The sequence below is a fragment of the Accipiter gentilis genome, chromosome 17 (genome assembly GCF_929443795.1).
Source record: "Accipiter gentilis chromosome 17, bAccGen1.1, whole genome shotgun sequence".
Classification (NCBI taxonomy): domain Eukaryota; kingdom Metazoa; phylum Chordata; class Aves; order Accipitriformes; family Accipitridae; genus Astur; species Astur gentilis.
The window spans coordinates 12,123,731-12,143,820 of NC_064896.1; the positions used below are offsets into that span (position 1 = coordinate 12,123,731).

Below are 20,090 nucleotides of genomic sequence, written 5' to 3' on the forward strand. Positions count from 1 at the left end.
CCTCCTCCTCTGCTCCCTCCGCGCCCCCGCCAAGGGGACGGAGGAGGGTTCAGGGGACCCCGGAGCGGTGTCGTCCCCCCCTCCCCGGCCAGGCACCCTCGCCGCACCCCGCACCGGGTGGGAAAACTGCCGAAGGCCGAGACCGCTGCAGGGGACCCCTGCCCGCTGCAGGCAGCCTCTCACCTGCCTGGAGGAGCTGCCCCCTCCGAGCAGCTCCCTTCCCGCTACCGCCGCCGGCGGGACCAGGCTAGCTGCCTCCGCAAGCCCTTCCTCACGTTGCCGGGCGCTGGGAACTAGCCACCGCTCCCCCTCCGCTCGCCTCCATCTCGCCCCGCTCGCCAGCTGCCTGCGCTCTTTGTAGCGGCAGCCATCCCGCTCCGCTCCCCGCCGGCCGCTCGGCAAAGGCCGTTCCCGTCCCCCCGCGCCGGGCAAAGGAGGGCTCGGGCGGAGCAGCCCCCTCTTCCCCCTCGGTCCCCATGGGAAAGAAAGGCGCCGGCCGGCTGACAAACCTCTCATGTCCCTGCTCTCCTTCATCCTCCGCACCCTTATTTTCAGCTTCATCTGCCCCTCGCGCATGTCTGTCCAGAACTGGTCCTCGGAGGGAGCAATCATTACATCCACGGGCATCCAGGCAGCCGGGCTGCGGATCGCGGGGGGCACCTCTTGCCTTAGCAAAACAACAGCCGGCCGACAAACAAAATACTAAAAAAAATCCCGAAAAACCCCCAAAGCCCCCCTGCGGCAAAGCACCGCCAGCCTCCCCCCGGCTCCAGCCTTCAGGCTGAAAACATTAAAAAAAACCCCAAAGCCAAACAAAAAAACCAAAAAAACCCCAACCGGCAACAAAACCCGAGCGGGGTGGGGTGGGGGGGGGCCCGGCGTAGCCCCCCTTTTCCCCAGCCGCCCTCCTCCTTTGCTCTCGCTCCCTGCGTGCGCGGCTCCCGCTCCAGCCTGAATGAGCTCAGCCCCTGAGCAGCAGCAGCCCTGCTGAGCCATCCGCCGCCGCGCTCCCAGCGCTCATAGCTAACGGGTCAGGCATGCGACCGCATTCCTTACTCAGCACACAGACACGCAGGAGAACGCCGGGCCTGACATATGCTTCGCTCCCTGCTTAAAGGCGCAACCGCGATTTTCTCGCCCGCCCAAAGCATCCCCCCCCCCCCCCCCCCCGACACACGTCGCAGCGAGCAGCCGCGGCGGGAGATGGATGGCTGCACCACGTCGGATTTGGCCCCGCGGAGTTAATCTGGGGACAGGGAATTGGAGGGAGGAAGCTAATGTCCACACCTCGTCTTGTTTTAGCAGCAGCCAGGGCGGTGTGTGATCAAAGCCCCACGCCGAAGGGGATGCGGCACCGCTCTCCCTGCTGCCCCTCGCCGTCCGGGGACAGGCACCCCACGGCTGCACCCCATCCTGCCCCCTCCCCACAGCTGCTCCTAGCAGGACCGATGTGCATCCCCTGGGGGATGTTTAACCCCGAACCCCAGCGCCAGGAAGGGCAATGCCCCGATCTCAGTTTCCCAAGGGGGAAACTGAGGCACGGAAGATTCAATAGCTTCTCCACGGTTCTCTGCTGCAGGGCAGAGCTGGGGACCAGACAGCAGGTCCCTAACCACCAGCTCATCTTTTCTCTTAGTGTCTCCACCGAGAGCACCACCCAGGAGGGATGCTCATCCTGGAGCAGTTTCAAACAGCTGGAGGCGAATGGGCCCCAACAGCTGGTGGGGAAATGGGCTGGCGCTAGGCTGCTCACACCTGCACATGGCCGCATTGGATGGAGTTACCTGCCCAGGCCCAGCAGAGCAGGACCGTGGTCTGGAGGAGATGCACCCTCCGCCAAAGCCTTCTCAAGTTTGAAAGTCCAGCAAGAGGGGACATGTAGGAACGGGCTTTCCCAGTCCCGCTGGGGTCTATCGATCAGCGGTGGCTTCCGAAGCAGGTGGGGGTGGATGGGTTTTCTTCTTTGCATTTGTCCCGGGGGAGAGAACTACCTGTCCCCGTCCCCGCCCCTTCCCACCCGTGGGACTCCTTAATACATCTCCACACAGCTCCTCACAAGTTTATTGGTCTGAGCCCAGGCCTCCAGAAAATCATTCAGGATTATAGTAAGCGGAGGAGCAAGGGGGGGCATGTATTGTGCCTTTGAAAATCTGAAGCTTTACGGGCTGAAAAACCCCAGGCTGAGCCATATGTGAGTGACTTCAGTGTTTTTCCTTTGAATGACATCACATGAGATGAGGTCATTGGCATTAACTAAGTGCTCTCCCCTCCCCCCCCACCCCAGTGGAGCCAGCCTCCTAACGAGCCTTGTTGTTGTAACAAATATGGTTTGATTATTATCAGATGTGGGTCAGAGGTTGGATAAAATTCAAAGCGTGCTCCAACTAGGCTGGAAGAGAAGAGAGGAGCAGCCTTCCCCCAAGAGCCACGCTTGGGAAGTGGCTTCCACAGCAGCTCCCCAGGGGGTCCACGGTCCCCCACATTTGCCGCCTCCTTCCCTACAGGGGAGGGCGCACGGTGCTAGTGGCCAGTGCCAACGGCTCCTGGCAGTGGAGATGCCTCCATCTTCCACTGCCGCTGTGCCAGTGGTGCTCTACCCACGCTGGTGGGCAATTCGGCTGTGACCTGCTCTGTCGGCTGTGGTTGGGGCTCCGCTGGGGTGGAAACCACCGCTGGGTTGTGCCAGGGCAGTGGCTGGCCAGCCGCTCTGTGCTGGCTGAGGGGGATGCTGCAGGAAGCACGTGGTGAATTAGGGGGTGCAATCATCAACCTGCCCCCAAGCCAGTGGTGCACAAGCATGCATTTGCCTTCCCTCTCTGCCCTCCGGTTGCCTGACTCCCTCAGGCTTGCAAGAGCCCTCAGCACAAGTTATTTTGGTACTGGCAAGTTCCTTCAGGATGTGTTTGGACCGAGTTTTCAGTTCAGGGCTGCTGGGAGCCCCAGCTGGGGGCTGGGCACGACACCACCAAGCAGCCCTCAATGCAGGAGGCTCACTGGTGTCCCATGTCCCTCTGCCTCCCAGCAAAAGACGAGTGAGCACAGGTAGTCAGCAACCCCCTTCCTCCACCAGTGTGAGGTCCAGCCACATGGAGATCCCACCTGCAGCCACCATTCCCCAGGCAGCTCCTTCCTGCTCCTTCCTGATCTTCTTCACCCCTTTGCCAGGACCAGGGTAGGGGTTGGGAGCTAGTGCTGGGGCTGGGAGGAGCTGGCAAGTAGAGAGATGAAAAGCAATGTCCTCAGTGCAGATACATCCCACGTATCAGCTTCTGCCCCTCGGCCCCTTTCCCCAGGTGCTCCTCCTGGCCAGGCTGTCGCCCATTCACCTCTATTAAGGATACAGAGGTGCATCATCCCAGGGAGAGATGGCCAGCCTTGCCAGCCCCACTTTGCTCTCATTGCCACAACACTCACTGGAAAAACATCTGCTGCAATGGATCGGAGAGACTCTTGCAACCTGCCTGCAAGAGCAGGGTGCAGAACGAGCCCCTGTTCAGCACCTACACACCCGTCGTGACAGTACCTATAGTCTGGCACGTGCCCAGCTTGGGCAGTGGCCAGCGGTTCCTCTCTCCACCCAGTGCCGGGATGTTATAATCATTGCCAGCACCGACCTTTTGCAAGTGTGCAGTGCAGGCCCAGAGAAAAGGGGAGGCGGATGAGGGGAGGCAGGTTTCTCAAAAGGAAGGAAACCATAACTGGGCAGTGGCTCCTGCCCATCGGGATCTCTTACTGGGGAAGTTGCCTTCCTCCCGTCAGCTTTCCAGAAATGAGAAATGAAATTACACGGCGGTTTTGTAAGTCTTGGCACCCAGACGGCTGCTCTTCCTTAAGCCCCTTCTCCTCCATCCTTCTCTCCATTCGGCCCTTTCACTCGCCTTTTCTGGGTCCGATGGTTAAAAACGCAGCTGGAGGGGGAGGGGAAGCTCCTCAGGGTAATTATAGAATCGGGAAAACAAGTTGTCTGACGACAGTGTTGCTAAACAGGGAGGTTTAGAGCATAGGTCTGGAATACAATCAGCTCGCACATACGTGACCTGGCTTAACCCCTCCCAGGGATGCAGCCACCGGTCCCGCTGGGGCCAAAACCCTCCCAGGCATCTCCTGGTTGTGGTGGAGGGTGAGAAGGGGGCACCTTACCCCGACGTCACGCCTCAGGCTGTGCAGACTGGGAGCACTCCCTAGGGCCAGCGCCAGGCTGAGTGGCTGTGGTTGGATGCTAGCACCCACTGGGTGGGGGTTGGAGGGCTAGAAAACATGGTCCTGCCCTGGCCAAAGTGGTCCCAGACAGCTTTGCTGCAGGAGAGAAAGCAACTCCTCTGGTGCCATGGACCCAGGGATGTTTTGTGTGAGAGGGAGGGAGGTTTGGAGAGTTATCTAAACTTCCAGGTCTGTAAAAATCACAAATCTTGGTGCTACCATTTGATTTTTAAAGAAGCACCTCTCCCACTAGGCTGGCAATAGCACCCTACCTCCAGCCCTCTGGACAGTCAAAAGAAAAGCATCACTGCAGGTAATTCCCCTGTGCCCCCCACCTATGGCCTGAGAAAAGCTGGGCAGAACCCCCTCCACAGCACTTCTTACCCTTCTTCCATTCCCGAACATCACACGGGCAGTTTGTAGATGAATAACAACCAGGATTCCCATTCACATTATTTGCAAAGCTGGTTCTTCAAAACTCCCAAATCTGGGAGAAGCAAGAAATTGCCCACGTGAGCGCTCTTTCCCATTTCATCCCACCCCTGAACCCTCCTTATTCATACCCACACTCCTGCCAGCCCAGAATCTGCTTCTTTTGGTTCATCATGGTACACTATGGGATGGAGATGTCCCTGGGTGGGCAGAGGTGCTTGTGGAAGGTTCAGAGGCAGTAATTCCACTTTAGAAGTAAAACTTGTGGGTACATCTGATGGATTCACACCAATAAGACCGCTAGCACTCTCAGACCTTGCAGTCTGAGGGTACCTGAAATAGCCCTAATGCTTGACCTACGTGTGCATCTTCACGCCTGTGTACCAAGCAGAGGCTCTGCTGGAGTCCGAGGACAAAGTCCACCAGCTAGTGCATCCTACACGTGCTATGTCCCAGGAGACACACTCACATACCAAAGTCATCAGATGAAATTGTGATGCTGTCCAGAGCAGGCGATGAGAGCAGTGACCATCAAATAAGCAGCTGCAGTGGGGTCTTGCTTCCCCACTCCCATCAGACAGACAGCTTCTGACTGATGACCAAAGTGTGGGTGTTTGGGCTATTTTCTTTCTTAGGCTTTTTCTTTTTTTACACTGGGTTTGTAAAGAGACCTCAATCCTGGCTCTGGATCCTGCTAAGCTTTTAGCTTCAGCATCAGCCATGACAAGCTTTGCAGATTTCATTTGTATTTTTCCCGCCTTTCAGATGCACAGGCCATCTCCAGCCCCTGGGACTCTGACTAAAAGCAAGCCCCCTCTGCTCTGCCCTGCCTATGTGCTACTTTTGCACCTGCCTAGCTCGGCTTTTTTCATTCATCTTCTCTTTTCCTCTAAAACGGCCCCAGCCTGACGTGTTTCAAGGGGAGCAGACAGCATGGGAGATGTGACGCTGGCACGTGGCTTCTTACTGACATGACACGCAAAAGCATCACGGTATTTTCAGCCAAGGATAAGCAAAGTCACATTCAGCTGCCTTGATGTTTAACCTCCTTTTAGGACTGTCCCTGTGCAGCAAAATAAAAAAGTGCTTTTCCTTTTTTTTTTATTAAAATCATCTGTCCCCTAGTCCTTGTTTCTAAAGTAATTCCAGCCAGTGCTGAACCCACTCACGCCTGGGCAGCCCAAGTCAGCTCCTGTAATGGAAATCCCCTTTCCTTTTTCACTACTTCATTTTGTCCGCTCTGAAGTCACCTGCCTTTGGTAGATTCCCCCAAAATCCCCCAAATCTCAGCCCCCTCTGGATCACCGTCGCCGCGCAATTACAAGTCTCCCTGGCCGCACTGGCTGGTCATGGCAGCTCTGGGCTGGAGAGGACCTGGGTCACGGCCAGCACTGCCGAGGCCAGCCTGCTCGCTGAGGAGGAGGATGGCGAGTGGAGGCCTGGGAGGGATTTCTCACTGATGATATTGTTACATTCTTTCCGAATCCTGGGAGTAAACAGACGCTCCAAATTTAGAAAGAACAGGACTGGAAAATTTAAACATTCCTTGAAGAATTGGTACAAAAAGGGAGGGGGGGAGGCTGAAGATGATCTCACACGCGCTCCCGAGCCAGATGAAAAGCTCATGACTTGAGTTCAGAAAGCAAGCGAGGGGCCTGTTTCAGGTCTGAGCGCGATATCACAATGATAAAACTCCCCCAGCGCATGAAACCGCAACGAAAAGAGCTGCTGCCGTGCAAGGGGGGGGTCCCAATCTCAGCAGTTGGGGCTGCAGGTACCAGCCACTCCTGGCCATGCTGCCACCCTGGTTTTGTCTCTGGCTGGCGTATGGCTTTGGGTGCAGGAGAGAGGAACCTGGTGCTAGACCCAAGGACCAGAATGGGTGCCTGAGCATCATCTGGACAAACATCCCAAGCCCTCTCGGCTGTCGCTTTTAGCAGCTGAATGGGAGCAAAGGAAGATCTCCCCACTCTCTGCTGCAGCTGGACAAACGGAGAGGAGCTGGTGAAGCTCAGCACCCAGCAGCTCAGCACCACGCTATGGCTCTGGCCGAGCTCCAGTACAAGAGCTGGCATGCGGGAGCCATCAGGGAGCGATGGAGCCAGACCGCTGCTGCTGCTGCTTCATAAACAGATAAAGGCTGTTAATAAAAACCAAGCAGGAGTTTGCAAAGGGGAAGAAGAAGGGGGAATAAAAGCAAAGTGGGGGGGGGGAAAAAAAGGCAAAAAAAGGGCAAAAAATAGCAAAAAAAAAAAAAAGGGCAAAAAAGCAAGAGTTTGTGCTGAAGTAAACAAAGGTTAAAGAACAGTCAGGCTCCTGTAGGAATAGCAGAGCTGGGCTGAGAGGGAGGGAGGGGGCATTACGTAATGCAGGAAAAATGTTGGCTCCATTCAGTTTTCCACCACTTCATGTGATGTCAGGAAAACCATATAAATCAACAGGCCTTCTGCTCCCACGGATGGAGGGCAGCAAGCAGCACTATTTATACTTACACAATTAAAAAAAAAAAAGGAAAAAAGAAGAGAAGCTGATGATTTCCAAGACTGGGAATAATTGACTCAGATTCCTCCTTCCCAGCCCCACTGGAATTGCTGCTTCTGGGCTGTTAACCCTTGAAGTGTCCCTGTTGTTGCTCTTGCCACCCCCGGCTCCCCTGTCCTTGCCCACCAGCCTCCATCAGCTGCTTCAAGGGCTGGAAGGACGATGGGCTGGATGCGAGCAAGAATGGCCGAGCACGGTGTTTACGTGACATGGGGACACCAAGGCATGGACGCGTGTCACATCTGTTGGGGCTGAGGAGATCTGGGAAGCACGGAGGGGCTGTGTAGGGCTGCCACAGCCCCTACCCCTTAGGGACAGCTGAGATTTCAGGACAGGACCCTGAGATTTCAGCAGCCCTTGTCAGCCCAACTCCCTGCTGGGGTCACAAGCCACCTCCAGGGAGGACCCAGGCTCCTCTTCTGGGACACAAGATGGGTTGGGGCAGGACAAGGTGCCTGAGCCCGGAGCGGAGAGACCGAGGGGTTAAAGCCCACCAGGGTGAGGGGTCAGAATCAGGCCCAACCCGCACATCCCATCCCCGACCTCCCAAGTGCTGCGGAGCTGCCTCTAAATCAACCCGGCTGCTGCCCACACCGCAGGCAGGAGGAAGCTGCGCCTGTCGGCAAGCGTGCCCAGCCTCCCCCGGACGCTCTCTGCAGCTGCTTCCAGTCACGATTTCCATGTAAAACACCACTGCCATGACCCAGTGTTCTACGTTTCGGTTCTCGTTTTTTCCACCCGCTGGTGGCCTGCGTTCCACATCAGGCTGCGGCCCTGCGGCACTTTTAATTAGGGAGGTTTAAGCTTTCCTTGGCACCTAGCACAGCCACGCTCGCGCTTGGGGGTCTGGGCTCCAGCAGCCCAGGGGGATGGAAATGGCCGCCCTTAAGATGGAAGATGCGTGTGCCCAAGCTGGGTGCAGGTTTGCTCATGGGGGGCTTGGTGGTGGCAATGCTGATGGCCAGGGGGGCTGGCATGCCACCGGTGGTTACCCAGCATTGGGGTGCACTGATACTATGGGGGTCCCCCAAGCCTCCCCTCACTTTCCAAGGTGCCCCTCGCCCAGCCCTGGGAAGGTGGCACCAGGTTGGGGGGGTGCTGGGGTCACACCGCGAAGGGTGTTTCCTGACCCGTCCAAGTGACTAAGCAGGTTCCTTCCCAGATGCGACTGAATCCACCTTCTCCTTCTCCTGCACCATGTGCCAAGCCGTGCCCTTGTTTATGCTGCGACGACCTTGGAGCCGCAGGCATGGCTGCTGGGCCCGGCCAGGGGCTGCCGTAGCAAGCTCATGGTTGCATCCTCCAGCACTGGCGTCAGCAAAGCTCCTGCAACCCGGGCCACGTTAATTAGCTTTCACGTGATCTTGTGTAGTCCTTGCTTGCTTTTGAAACCCTTGAACCAGGATGTTTTTTCCTGCTATTTCTCTGCTCTATTCTCCCCATCACAATGCAGCTGCACTAATCCAACAGCACGTACCCATGCCTTGCACGGGCAAGGCCCCCTGAATGCCGCTCTCTTGTGTCACCTTCCCCATCACAACTACCCCTTCTCAGGGTCTGTCATGCTGCTGGACTTGCAGGGACGGCTGCTCCCTCCATCCCTGCAATGCCTCAGGGACACAGAGGTTGGTACCCTCCACCTCAGCCCCAGAGCAGTACCCAGTTGCCGCAGGATGAGGATGGGCTTGGGGAACAGATGGTCCCCATCTCTCTGCTTTCGGCACTATCTAGGAGCCTGGCTGAGCTCAGCGGGACCATGGAGCTGCGTGGGGCAGCCCCTGCCCACCCCTCTGAGGCAGAAAGCTCGAAGATGGGCAGCCAGCCAGGCAGACACCCAGCTGTCCCAGCCATGGGGAATTAAAGGCAGCTTTAACTCTCCCTTCAGCAGCTCACTGCCTCTTCCTCTCTTCGGGGTCAGAGTGTTTCATTCATCGGTCACCTGCCTCCCATTTTGCTCTGCAGGACTGTAATTATGGCAGCGTGTGCCTCCTCCTGCCTGCGTGCTCACGCTCGGACAGCACCATCTCCAGCAGACCCTGACTCACCCAGTAATGACCTTCTGCCCCTGCCCTCCTTCCCCTTCCCCTTCCCCTTCCCCTTCCCAGCACATCCATGGATTTCCTCTCCTGCCCTCCCTTTAACAGCAGCGAGAGGGAGCAGAGCGCTCGAACCAGGTCTGGCCCTTGGCACGTTCACCAGGGATGAAGCAGCACAGGGATGGGGGGACAAAGGGCAGCTTTTGGGTGGCTGGATCCACGCCACTGCAACCCCTCCATACCCTCCTCTCTCATTCACCCTGGCTGGTCGGCGCAGCAGTGGGGAGCTGGACGGTGCAAGGAACGAATGCACGGGGAGGACCCAGTGATGCCAGCGTGGGTCAGCGTCTCAGTCCACGCGCAGGGCTGCCCTCTGCCACCACAGCCACTGGTGGCCAGGAAAGCGGGTGCGGACAGACATGTGGGGCCACAGCTCCATAACTCCAGAGTAAAGGCACGAGCACCAGATGAAGCGGTAACCCAGGGCTCTCCTACCTGTGAGGATGGAGACGCTGTGGAAACAGCTGTCCAGCTTGCCCAGGAGGATGGAGAGGAAGCTGTCGGCGGCCAAGCCAGTCACGTCCCGTGTGCTCTGGTCATAGACCACCACGTCCTGGTGCTCCTCCGCCTCCACCTGCAGGGGAACGGCAAAAACCCGGTGTCAGAGAAACAGGCTGAGCGCTGAGGATGCTGCTGCCCATACCACCACGGGAAGCAAAGCTGAATTTCGCAGTCACACAAGCAGGAGAGCCCAGCTCCATGCTGTCCCCACGAGCTGGCTTTGCTCACCAAAGGAAGGGTCCAGCCAGGCGAGGGGTCTGCTCCACAGCTACAAGCAAGTGTGTCAGTACAGATGCCTGTTGGAGCAGCCCCACCAACTCCGAGTGCTTTTGAGCATCCTACCTGCAATAGGGTCACTCCACCCCATCGCCCACCCTCAGCTTGCCATTATTTAACTGCATCCCAGAAGTCGCCAGGACTTCTTCCACCACTTCCTTCCCATGCAACCTTTGCCCTCAGATACTCCTCTGCAGGCCGGCTGGTGTTACGGGGATTTGGGGGTGGTTCTACAGGCAGGGGTGCTCCCAGTACAGCCCTTGTGCTGAGGCTGGAGCAAGAGGGGCTGGAGAAACAGCTCTTCAGGGCTCAGCCTGGAGACACCGTGCTCAGCACAGTAACACCTCTGTAGGCACTATGCCTCTGGAAGATCAACCCAAACCTGCACATCAGTCCTGAGGGCTGAAGGAGAGGGAAGGAGATGTTCAGGGGGGTGCTCTTTCTTCTTTTTGTAATGCGTGGCGGGGCTTGCACGCTGCAGAGATGTGCTGGGGAGAGGGAAAGGAGCTCCCGGGCTGCTTTCACATGACTTCATGTGCCACAAACAGCACCCAGCCCTGTTGCCCACCGCTGCAGGGTCTCTGGGGTGGGTGAGATGGTGGGGTATCCTGCAGGCAGGCAGCTGCTTGCAGGCAAGAGTCCTCCCACGCCTGGTGACAGCTAGATCGCAGCCAGAGCACTCAAGGAGCAGCCAGCCATTCCTACACCTACCTGAAGGTCCATGCATTAAAAGAAAATAAAAATCCTCACACAGGCACAGCTCAGCGCATCTGCTGAATAGCTGGGCAGATGGCATTTGCCCGCCTTGTGAGCGCCTGCCCTCCCAACCAGCAGGGTAAGGCACATCCATCACGTTGTGGGAGGAGGAGGAGGAGGCAGCAGCAGGCAGGGAAGAAGGGTCTGTGCCTCCAAGCCGCTCTTGCCTCTGGCTTGTGTTGGAGCTGCCCAACGCCCAGTCCCTGCCTGGCCCTCTCCAAAATCTCTTTAGGAGACCACTTGAACTAGGAACCACTCGTGGGCACCCGCCTCTTTTTGCTGTCTCACTGCCATGCCCTATCTTACCACCAGAGCAGATTTGCTTGGGGTTGCTGTAGATATTAATGCTGCTTTCACACCCTGCTGCAGGTGCTTCCCTGCTCGGCAACGTGAGCGCCATCCAAATAAAACTGCAGGGTGCACTGATTTAGCTGAGCTCATCACGTCTCCTCGCCGCAGCGGAAGGATGACCCTGCACTGACAGAAATCCCTGCCGGGACACCACACACAGCTCTGCACTAGGAAGGGGGGGCTCAAAGGAGCTGCCTGTCCCCAGCCCAGCACCAGGCACTGGAGAGCAAAACTTGCCCCACAGGTCAGTAGGATGACAGGAGGGATGAAAAGGCCGTGGCAGGATGAGAGGGAAGAGAAAAGGATACAGGAATTTTAAAATAAGACACTGAAAAATGACCAAAGCCACCTGGGGGTAAGCCAGCTAAGGATCTACCCCAGCATCTCTTCCTTGGCCATTCCTGAAGCAGGACTTTTATGGGAAGCCATCCCAAGCACAGCTAGAGGGAAACATGGTGGCTGCTGAGCCAGCTCGGAGCCAGGAGCCTGACAGTCCTTAGCAGGGCCACTATCCCTTCAAGCCCCCCTAGCACATTCCAAAACCCCAGTCCTTAGCCTGAAGCCCCATGCCAGCAAAAGCATCTTCCCCAAAAGCACGGTGAGGCAGGCACCAAGCTGTGGCAGGGCAGGGGCTCATCCTGCCTGCATGGTCCAGGCTGGGATGGCTGCATGGGAGATACCAGCTCTGGCCGAGCAGAATTATCCCACAATAGGATTTAGTGTTCCCTCCGCACGGGTAGGCTTTGTTTGGGCCATTACTGCAGGGTTGCTGAGCAACGGCAGAGATGTGCGACACGGTTTACATCTTATTGAAGTTATAAGGTTTCACTCAATGTAAATGCCAAACAAGCGCTGGCCTCGCATGGCCTGGCTGCAGAAAATAAATGCCCAGCTTGCTGGGGTGAGGATGCCTTCAGGATGGTCCTGAAGAGCCTTCGTGGAGCGCACAAGGAGCCTGCACCGGCATCCCAGCTCCTCGCCACAAAGGGAAATGAGAGGGAGATGTTTAATCAGGTCTGTGTGTCTCCCATTAACCTCCCGCACTCCTGATACGCAGGGGAAGGTACAGCCCCATCTCTGGCCTTAAACGTACGGAGGTTGAAAGCTAACTGGGGCACAGAAGGAGCAGAAGGAGGGTAAAGCTGAAGAGATGCTTGGGGCCAGATTCCTGCCTCTGCCAGGTGCTGGCATAGGGCAGGGGCACGACTAGCAGCAGAGGAGTCCCTCTGAGGAGCAGCACCTCCACAGTGGGAGCTCTCCCACGGGGATTGCCCATCACCCCAAGACTGCTGAAGTAACCAGATCCCCAGGCATCGCCCTCCAGAAAGGGTCCCCAAATCCAGCCAGCAAGGGACAGCAGGGGGGCGACGGACCAAGGCGCAGCAAGTCTTTTGGCCCCAAGCAGATGTTGAGTGGGGCTTGCAAACCTGTGCATGCCTTTGAAAAGCTGCTGGCCCACCCCAGCGCTGGAGGTGCCCCAGGGCACCTCTCCAGGGACAAACCTCTTCCCTGCCAGCATCTCGGCTGTGGGGGATGGCCAGCTTGGAGCAGGGACCACCCGGCCAACAGCTCTAACCAAATCCCAGCTGAGATCATCCATTGCCTTCGTGCCAAGCCCAGCGCTCCCCATCACCCTCCCCAGCTCTGCCTGGAGGTAACTCCCTTATGGATATTTGGTCCCAGGCACTGGGTGGTTCAACGCAGTCCGGGTCCCTGCTCCGCCTCTCCCGGGCTGCCAAGCAAGGATGATGATGCTCTACAGGTGATCCAGGCTAAGATAAAAAGCGAGCTATTCTTATTATCCCAATTACTACCGACATCTCAGTCACATATTGTTTCAAAACACAGTGAATCACCCCACTGAAATAACAGGGCTTCCATCAACATAAAGAGCAGCCAGGCACACAGCTCAAAAATAAGACCCGGCTTTCCCTCAAGCAAAACAGCTGCTTGCAGAGCCGTGCTCCTAACACAAATAAATAAATATTCCCATTGCCCGAAGAGACCCTTGTCATGCCTCAAACCGTGGCTATAGCTGCTTTAAGATAGCTACATTTCAGGAAGTGAGAAGAGGTCGAGAGGTGGAAAGACTTTCCAGGGGGATCTTGAAGAAGTGAAATTTTCAACATTTCCCTCAAGAAATGCTAGTGAAAACCCCAAGCAGGAATTTCCCATAACCTCTGCCCCCAAAACTGCACCAAGGAGCTGAATTATTCCAGTTGTTATTGGAATTTTTTATTGGGAGAATTTATTATTGTTAGTATTGGGAGAAGGGTTCAAAACAAAAACAGAGCAATACATTGGTACCATTTTCGTGTGGAGGGAGACTATTGCTAATTAGGAAATGAATTGCTTCTGCAGTTTTTCCCAGCTCAGGCACCACAGGAAGATGGTGCACAACGGGGCTCGGGGAGCAGTAGCTTAGCTATGCCCACGATCGTAGGCATATTTCATTGAAAAAAGAAAGGGATTTTTATTTTCCCCATTTCTTCTTTCCTACCAAATGGTCCTTTCCTTTCTTTGCCCCAAAAAAGCCACGAGCTGCTGTTATCCCACAGCATTGCTCCAAACCGCAGCATCCAGAAGCATTGTTAATGGTACTCTTCCTTAACAGCGGTATGGAAAACAGGGGTGTGAGCACCGGGAAAAGCAAATTATACAAACGCTCTCATTCCCCCTGCCTGCACACAGGCGGGAGGAGGAGACCCAGGTGGGGTTGCCCAAAAGCTTTGCTCTGTATCAGCCCCTGCCTCCTTCCCCAAAAGGCAGTCGCCACCCGGGGCATCATGGAACTGGGATGCACAGGTCGAGTTCTCTTTGCCCTGGGCAGGCGAGGAGGAGCAGGAGGAGGTGGGGGCTCAGGGCTGCCCTTCTCCTGCCCGGGCAGCCCCACGTCGCTGCCGGCCGCCTTTGTCTCGGCAGCCCTGGCCGGCCAGGAGCAGGAAACAGGAGGAGGGCGGGAGGCCCGTCAGGAGGAATAATGGGGCCGGACAATCGCGCCACTGATGTCACCCTTCCTGCCATCTGCTCCCAACACCAGCCGTGCCCCCCCTGTCCCCCCCCACTTCGCCCCACTGCCTCCCCCAGCCCTGGTGCGGGGAGCCAGGGGCAGAGCAGGGCCGGGGGCGGGGGGGGGTTGGCCAGTGATGGCAGATGGAGACAGGGAAACGATACGGGGGTGACGGAGGTCTAAACCGGCTTTCAGCATCCCCCTCTGAGGGTCTGTGCACCTCGAGGCAGCAGACCATATTGATTTCTGGAGGTCCCAAAATACGTCCACGACCCAGGTGGCTGAAATCAGAGGCGTGCGGGGAAGGAGAAACGGGGAGAGGAGAGTTCATCACCCCAAAATGCAAGCTCGCAGGTGCACGCACAAAAAGGAGTGGACAACCCGAGCCACGGCCACCACCCCTGCTTTATGTCAGATGAGGATACGGCTGTGATCCCCCCGCCCCCCCCCCCCATCCAGCTTCCCAGGGCAAGTGGCTTATCCTCACATGGGTACCCTGAAGCTTAATTAATTTCTGGGCTGTATGCACTGGGAAAGCCACCACGCAAGTGGCGAGGACGGCAGGGGCTGCGCAGAGTGGCAGTGGGGGCACGCTGCCTCCTGCCCGGGATGCACCGGCTGAGATTTCAGGAGAGGAGAGGAGGAGAAACGAGAAGAGAAGGGGAGAAACGAGAAGAATTAAAGACGTGAATTACAGACGGTGGCAACGCCTCTCCTCCGCCCCCCTAGCATCCCCGGTTACAATCCCGTCCCCAGCCGGTACCTGGACCATTACGCAACGATCCAGGAGCGGGGGGGGGAGGCGATTGCTCCTTCTATGGCGACAGAGCGGGGACCCCCAGGACGGACCGCGCCCCCCCCCCCCCCCCCCCCCCCGCGGGAGCCACGGCTCCTCTGCGGCCGACCGACGGGCTGCAGGTCTGCGGGCGGACGCCGTCAGCTGACGGCAACTCTTCCGTGCCCCCCCCCCCCGCCCTCCTCTTCTTCCTCCCCTCCGCGCATCGCTTTTGCCGCTGCCGCCGCTCCGCGTGACGGCGGCCACCGCAGAGGTGATCCTCCCCCCCCCCCCCCCCCCGCGATTATTGTGCTTTATTCTCCCGGGGATTTCAGAGCGGCTAAAGCCGTTCAGGAATCGAGTCTCCGCAATCCCTCCAAATCGCCCAGCCCGCGGCGTCACCGCCGCCGATTGGCGCGAGGCCGCCCCCCCCCCCCCGCGCGCTGCCGGCCCCCTTGATCCCGGCGGGGTGATGTCACCGGCAGCCAATGCGGACAGCGGCGGCCGCGCGGGGGGGCGACACCGCGACACGCCGCAGATGGCTCCAGCTGGGCCCAGCATCTGATTAATCGCCTGAATTACCCTCGCTTTGCCATAAAATGACAAGACGGGGAGCGGGGGGGCACGCCGGTAAAAGCGAGCCGCGGGGGGGGGGGGGGGGGGGCCGTGACGGCAAAGCAGGCCCCCCCGGCCCGGCAGCCACCGGCTCTGCCCCCCCCCCCCCCCCAGCACCCCCCCACCCCCCCCCCCCCGGCAGACCTATGGCACGGCGGGGGGCACCGGGGCTCCAGCCCAGCTCCGTGGCTCAGAGCCACCTCTGTTATTTAACCAGGAGCGATAGAGAGAGGAGCCTGGGAGAGATAATATGCCATGACACCGGATAAGAGCTTCTGGCGTCACAGGGGAGGAGGATTACATGTCCCTGAATGGAGTTAGAGATGACGGAGGGGAGGGGAAGAGTTTTTAGCAGGGGATTAAGCTTACGGCTCCAGGAAGGCTTGGGGGGGGGGTTGTTCGCTGGCAGTCGGACAAGCCCTGAGGCCGATATACCTGTTAGACTTGCCTGGGGAGGGCTCCTGGAGCAGGGAGCCACGTCACTGGGGTGGCGGCAACAAACGGGTGCCCGAGGACAGCCCTGTGGCCGCGCGAGCTCACGCTCCGGCTCTCCAAAGGGTGCCAGAGAGATGCTGGCGTCAAGGGATGGAGGAGGAGGTTGCACGTACCAGGCACAGAGCGGCCCTTAGGCCAGTCCGCATCCCACCCCTTTCTACTGGGGCAGAGGGTGCGAACATCCACCAAGAAAGGTGAGGGCCGGATCCCCTACCTTCATCTTGGAGGCGGGCTGGATGAGCTCCGTGATGGAGACCTTGTCCTGCTGGAGCCTCCTCTTGACAAGCTTGGAGCAGCAGATGTTGACGGAGCTGAGGACGTGCCAGGAGTTGTACTCCACGAAGGAGCGGCTGTCGATGACCAGGGTGCCCTCTGCTCCGTTCCTCAAGAGGCTGGCCAGCTTCTTTGGGTCCATCACCTTGCGTGGGAGCCTGTCCCCAGCCATAACGGGCCCGTCCCCTCTAGAGAGAGTAGGGGGCAAGGGGCGGAAGGGCAGGGCAGGGACACCAGCACCCGTCTCCCCGAGGGGAACGAGCGAGGGGGTAAGGGGTGAGCAGGGCAGCACCCGTCCTGGACTCCTCACGCTGCTAACACCCAGGATGCCAACTCATTGTGCTGAACCTGGAAAGAGAGAAAAGGAGAAGACAACCGGTCAGCTGGGCAGGACACGACATTCACCTCGGGCCAAGTCCCCAAGGGCTTGGCCTTCAGAAGAGTGTAAGAGTGCAACAAGCCACACTTTCTAGGTACGTTTGGCCAGCCCGCGGGCATCTGTGGCTCCAGAGCTGCCCAAGCCAGAGGTTGTCTCTTGGTATTTAATAGCCCTCAGCAGAGCTTTCTTCCATGAATTTGCCTAATGGCTTTTTGAAGCCATGTCAGCTTTTAACAGGCACAGTGGCCAGTGGCAGAGAGCAGAACAGTTTGCCGGCTACAATGAAGAAGTCGTTCCCCTGGTTTGCTCCAAATCTGCTAACCGATGGCTTCTCTGGCTGACCCTTACTAGTTGCACTGGAAGAGGCCATGCATGTCCCTTCCCTAATCACCTTCCCCACGGTTCTCACCACATTTAGACCTAATTTAGGAGCCTTTCAGGTCAGAGCATCTACATAGCTGCCTGTTGTACAGATGCTGGATGCCTTTTGCCACCCTGGTCAGTCCTGACACACCATGTTTGAGACAGGCACACCCGGGACCTGCATGGAGCAAGATGTCTCCTCCTTTCCGTGTTCCCAGCCCAACAGCTCCTCGCACTCAATTTGCTTTTTCTGACCCCTGCCAAGCACAGAGCTAATGGTTTCACAGAAGCAGCTTAGCTCAGCTCTAAGGTTTTGCTGCCACGTGGTAATAGCTAGTTCAGGGCCCATCAAACACATCACCAAATCAGGTTTGCTCACCCAAGTCCATCACCTCACATTGGATTTCGCCTGCCTTTTTATCAAAGCCTGCTCACAGGTATCTTGCCAGCTTGCCTCCTGGCAAGTCAAGAGAAGATGACCTCTCTTGGAAGCCAAGAAGTCGAGCTGACCTTCACTCCTGCCTTTGAGAAACAAGCCAGGCATTAGGGCAGAGCAGAGGCCCTGGGAAGCTGTACTTGGACTGAGATAGCCCCGAAGTGGCTACTGCTTTCCAGCGTCTAACTTGCACAGACTTTAAAAGGGAGTTCATATACAGGGGTACATATCGGGGCTCCATCTTAGGAGCTGAGGAGGGTCGAGCCTGGTGCTCTCTGAAGTGCTAACAGAAGAACAAACTTCCTCCACACCTGTGGGGTCTGCAAGAGCAATAGGCAGGCTCGGAGACATTCAGCTCAGGGTATCGTCTTAGGTTTTAATGGCACACATCATTGCAAGCATGTTTTAATGGCATTAGGTTTTAATGCTGCTGCAGTCATTCAGAAAATAAGCCTGGGCTACTACCAGGCTCCTCTTGTTCCTGCCAGACGGTGTTTTAGAGAGAACCCACAAGCTGTTCCATGGAAGCTCTAATGCATCTGAATTAGGAGGACTATGAATACCATGCCTGAAAAGGCCAGCGTAAAGATTTTCATTGACTGCTGCAGGGCCAGGATTTGGTCCATCGACTAGAGGAGGCTTATGAGTCACCATGATCCGAGTAAGCCAGCAGTTCTTGGAAGCTCCTACGCTTGAGCCCCTGTGATGCCGACACCTACTGCAATGGTAGCTCAAGACATAAAAGGGATGCTTGAGTAGGACACACTACTGGGTAAAATGACAGGGACCTCAGTTACCAGTCACCAGACCTGGAGGACACAAACAGCTCGCAGGAAAAAGATGGAAAGCTACAGAATACGAGGATGGGGGCGGTTCCAGCGTTTTCTCTGGCTCATGACTCCAGCATTAACAGCCCCAGCTTCCCTGGGCTATCAGACCTGCCTCACAAAGCAAGGAGTAGATGTCCCAGGCTTCAGCCTCAGGATCCAAGCTCCTAATACTAGGCCACAATAAGATGTGCCATTCCCCCCCGCCCCTGTATCACACTCCTGCTACCTCTGCCAATGTGTTAGTTTAAATTAGGGTGGGGGGAAAAATCCCTTAAAAGCTGCAATAGTGATGGTTTCTCCTGGCACAAAGCATTTTTGGCAGCCCTGCGGCACTATGGCATCACTGTCCCCAGCCCCACGGCGAGCTTGTATCGCTCTGTGGCTCCTCGCGATGACTCCAATTAGAGCTGCCCCCTCGGCAGGCGGCTGGCGGTCCCCCTGCTGCAGGAACCCCGCTCTCCCCGCCTCTCCCCAGCACTCCTCCAGGGGGGCTTAAAAATTGAAACAGTTCTAATTAGGGGGTCTGAGGGGGAGCGAGGCTGGCTCCTGCTGGGATATGACACACCTCATTACGTCGCTACCGCCTTGCCAGAAGACCCCCTGCTGTACCTTGGCTATAGAGCCAGGGCACTCAGAAAGGATGCAAATTAGCCAGCTTTTCCCCTTCGTCTTCCTTTCACACCCCACTCCCCAAATCACTTTCTGCCTCTCTTCCCCATCAGGACACCAGGCTGTGAATTCTTCTCGGCTCTCCCAATTACATCCAAGAAATAAAAAGGGGATGGAGAGAGTCGACAGACAAAAAAGATGGGGATAATACCATGGCAGAGGGATGAGAAGGAAAGACTGAAGTGGGAGGAAGGAGTGATCCAGCAGGCGGGGACATATTGCACAGTACCTCTGGAGATAACATGGTATCTGCTCTCGAGATAATGAGCAAGGGGTAAACTTTGGGGGTCTCAGACACAAGTAGAGGGGTCTGGGAAAGATAATAGATCCTTCATCACCTAACTGCTCTGAGAGAAACCCACTCAGAAGAGGCCTTCCACTCCTGAAGCTCTGGCAGATGACTGGGAACTTGGGTGGAAGAGATTGGAGAAGACAGACGAGGAGGTTTCCCAGCTCAGCTAATAGCTGCCCTCCTGCAGGACAACCAGATAAACGGCTGCTTCAGCACGTTCAGGTGGACCTACCTGGTGGCAGACATGTGTGACACATCAGCCAGGTGCCACTCCCAGCTCCACCTGAAAGATGTAGGAGAAGGCAGGGCAAGTTTGGTCCATTCTGCCCCTCTTTCCAGGAGCCTTTATGGGGGATGGAGATGACCAACCGAACACAGTCATAGGGAGCTGTAATCTTGGCATTAGACCCAAGGCACAGGGACTTCTCTAAGAGTACGTCCAGCCAGGTCAAAGCCAATGAGCCACTTCTCTGCCAGCAACCACAGGACATTCTGAAGCCAGACTGAGGGGTGGTGGGTTCATCCCCAGTTAACAGATGCCCAGGTACCAGCAGAGGCTACGAGACCTTCACAATACCTCGCAAGCTGTGTGTGAGATGGTCTCTGAGAAGAACAAGCTCTAACACCTCCGTATCTGGGAAGGCTACCAGAGAAGGAAGGAAGATGTCTTTCTGCTTCTGCTCAGATGGATCAAAAGGAAAACTGAAGCAACAGGCATAGCCATGGAGCACTGCTGAAGTAAGAGATCTTCTCACCATGGTGACAGGAGACCAGGGAAAAGGTTAACCTGGAACCTAAAT

At 56.9% G+C, this 20,090-nt stretch overlaps 1 protein-coding gene across 7 annotated transcripts in view; it reads right to left on the bottom strand.

Moving 5' to 3' along the window:
* Positions 1-20,090, bottom strand: part of DUSP8 (dual specificity phosphatase 8) — a 43,991-nt gene that overhangs the window by 11,556 nt on the left and 12,345 nt on the right. For 6 of the 7 annotated variants that reach the window (XM_049820745.1, XM_049820742.1, XM_049820743.1 and 3 more), the window contains exons 2-3: positions 16,263-16,669; positions 9,705-9,843 (exon numbers count right to left, since the gene is read on the bottom strand). In XM_049820745.1, the coding sequence (XP_049676702.1) occupies positions 9,705-9,843; positions 16,263-16,493 (370 nt within the window). In that variant the 5' untranslated portion in view covers positions 16,494-16,669. Of the gene's footprint in view, positions 1-509; positions 1,051-9,704; positions 9,844-16,262; positions 16,670-20,090 lie in introns of those variants that run through there. The other variant, XM_049820747.1, reaches the window with a different exon arrangement.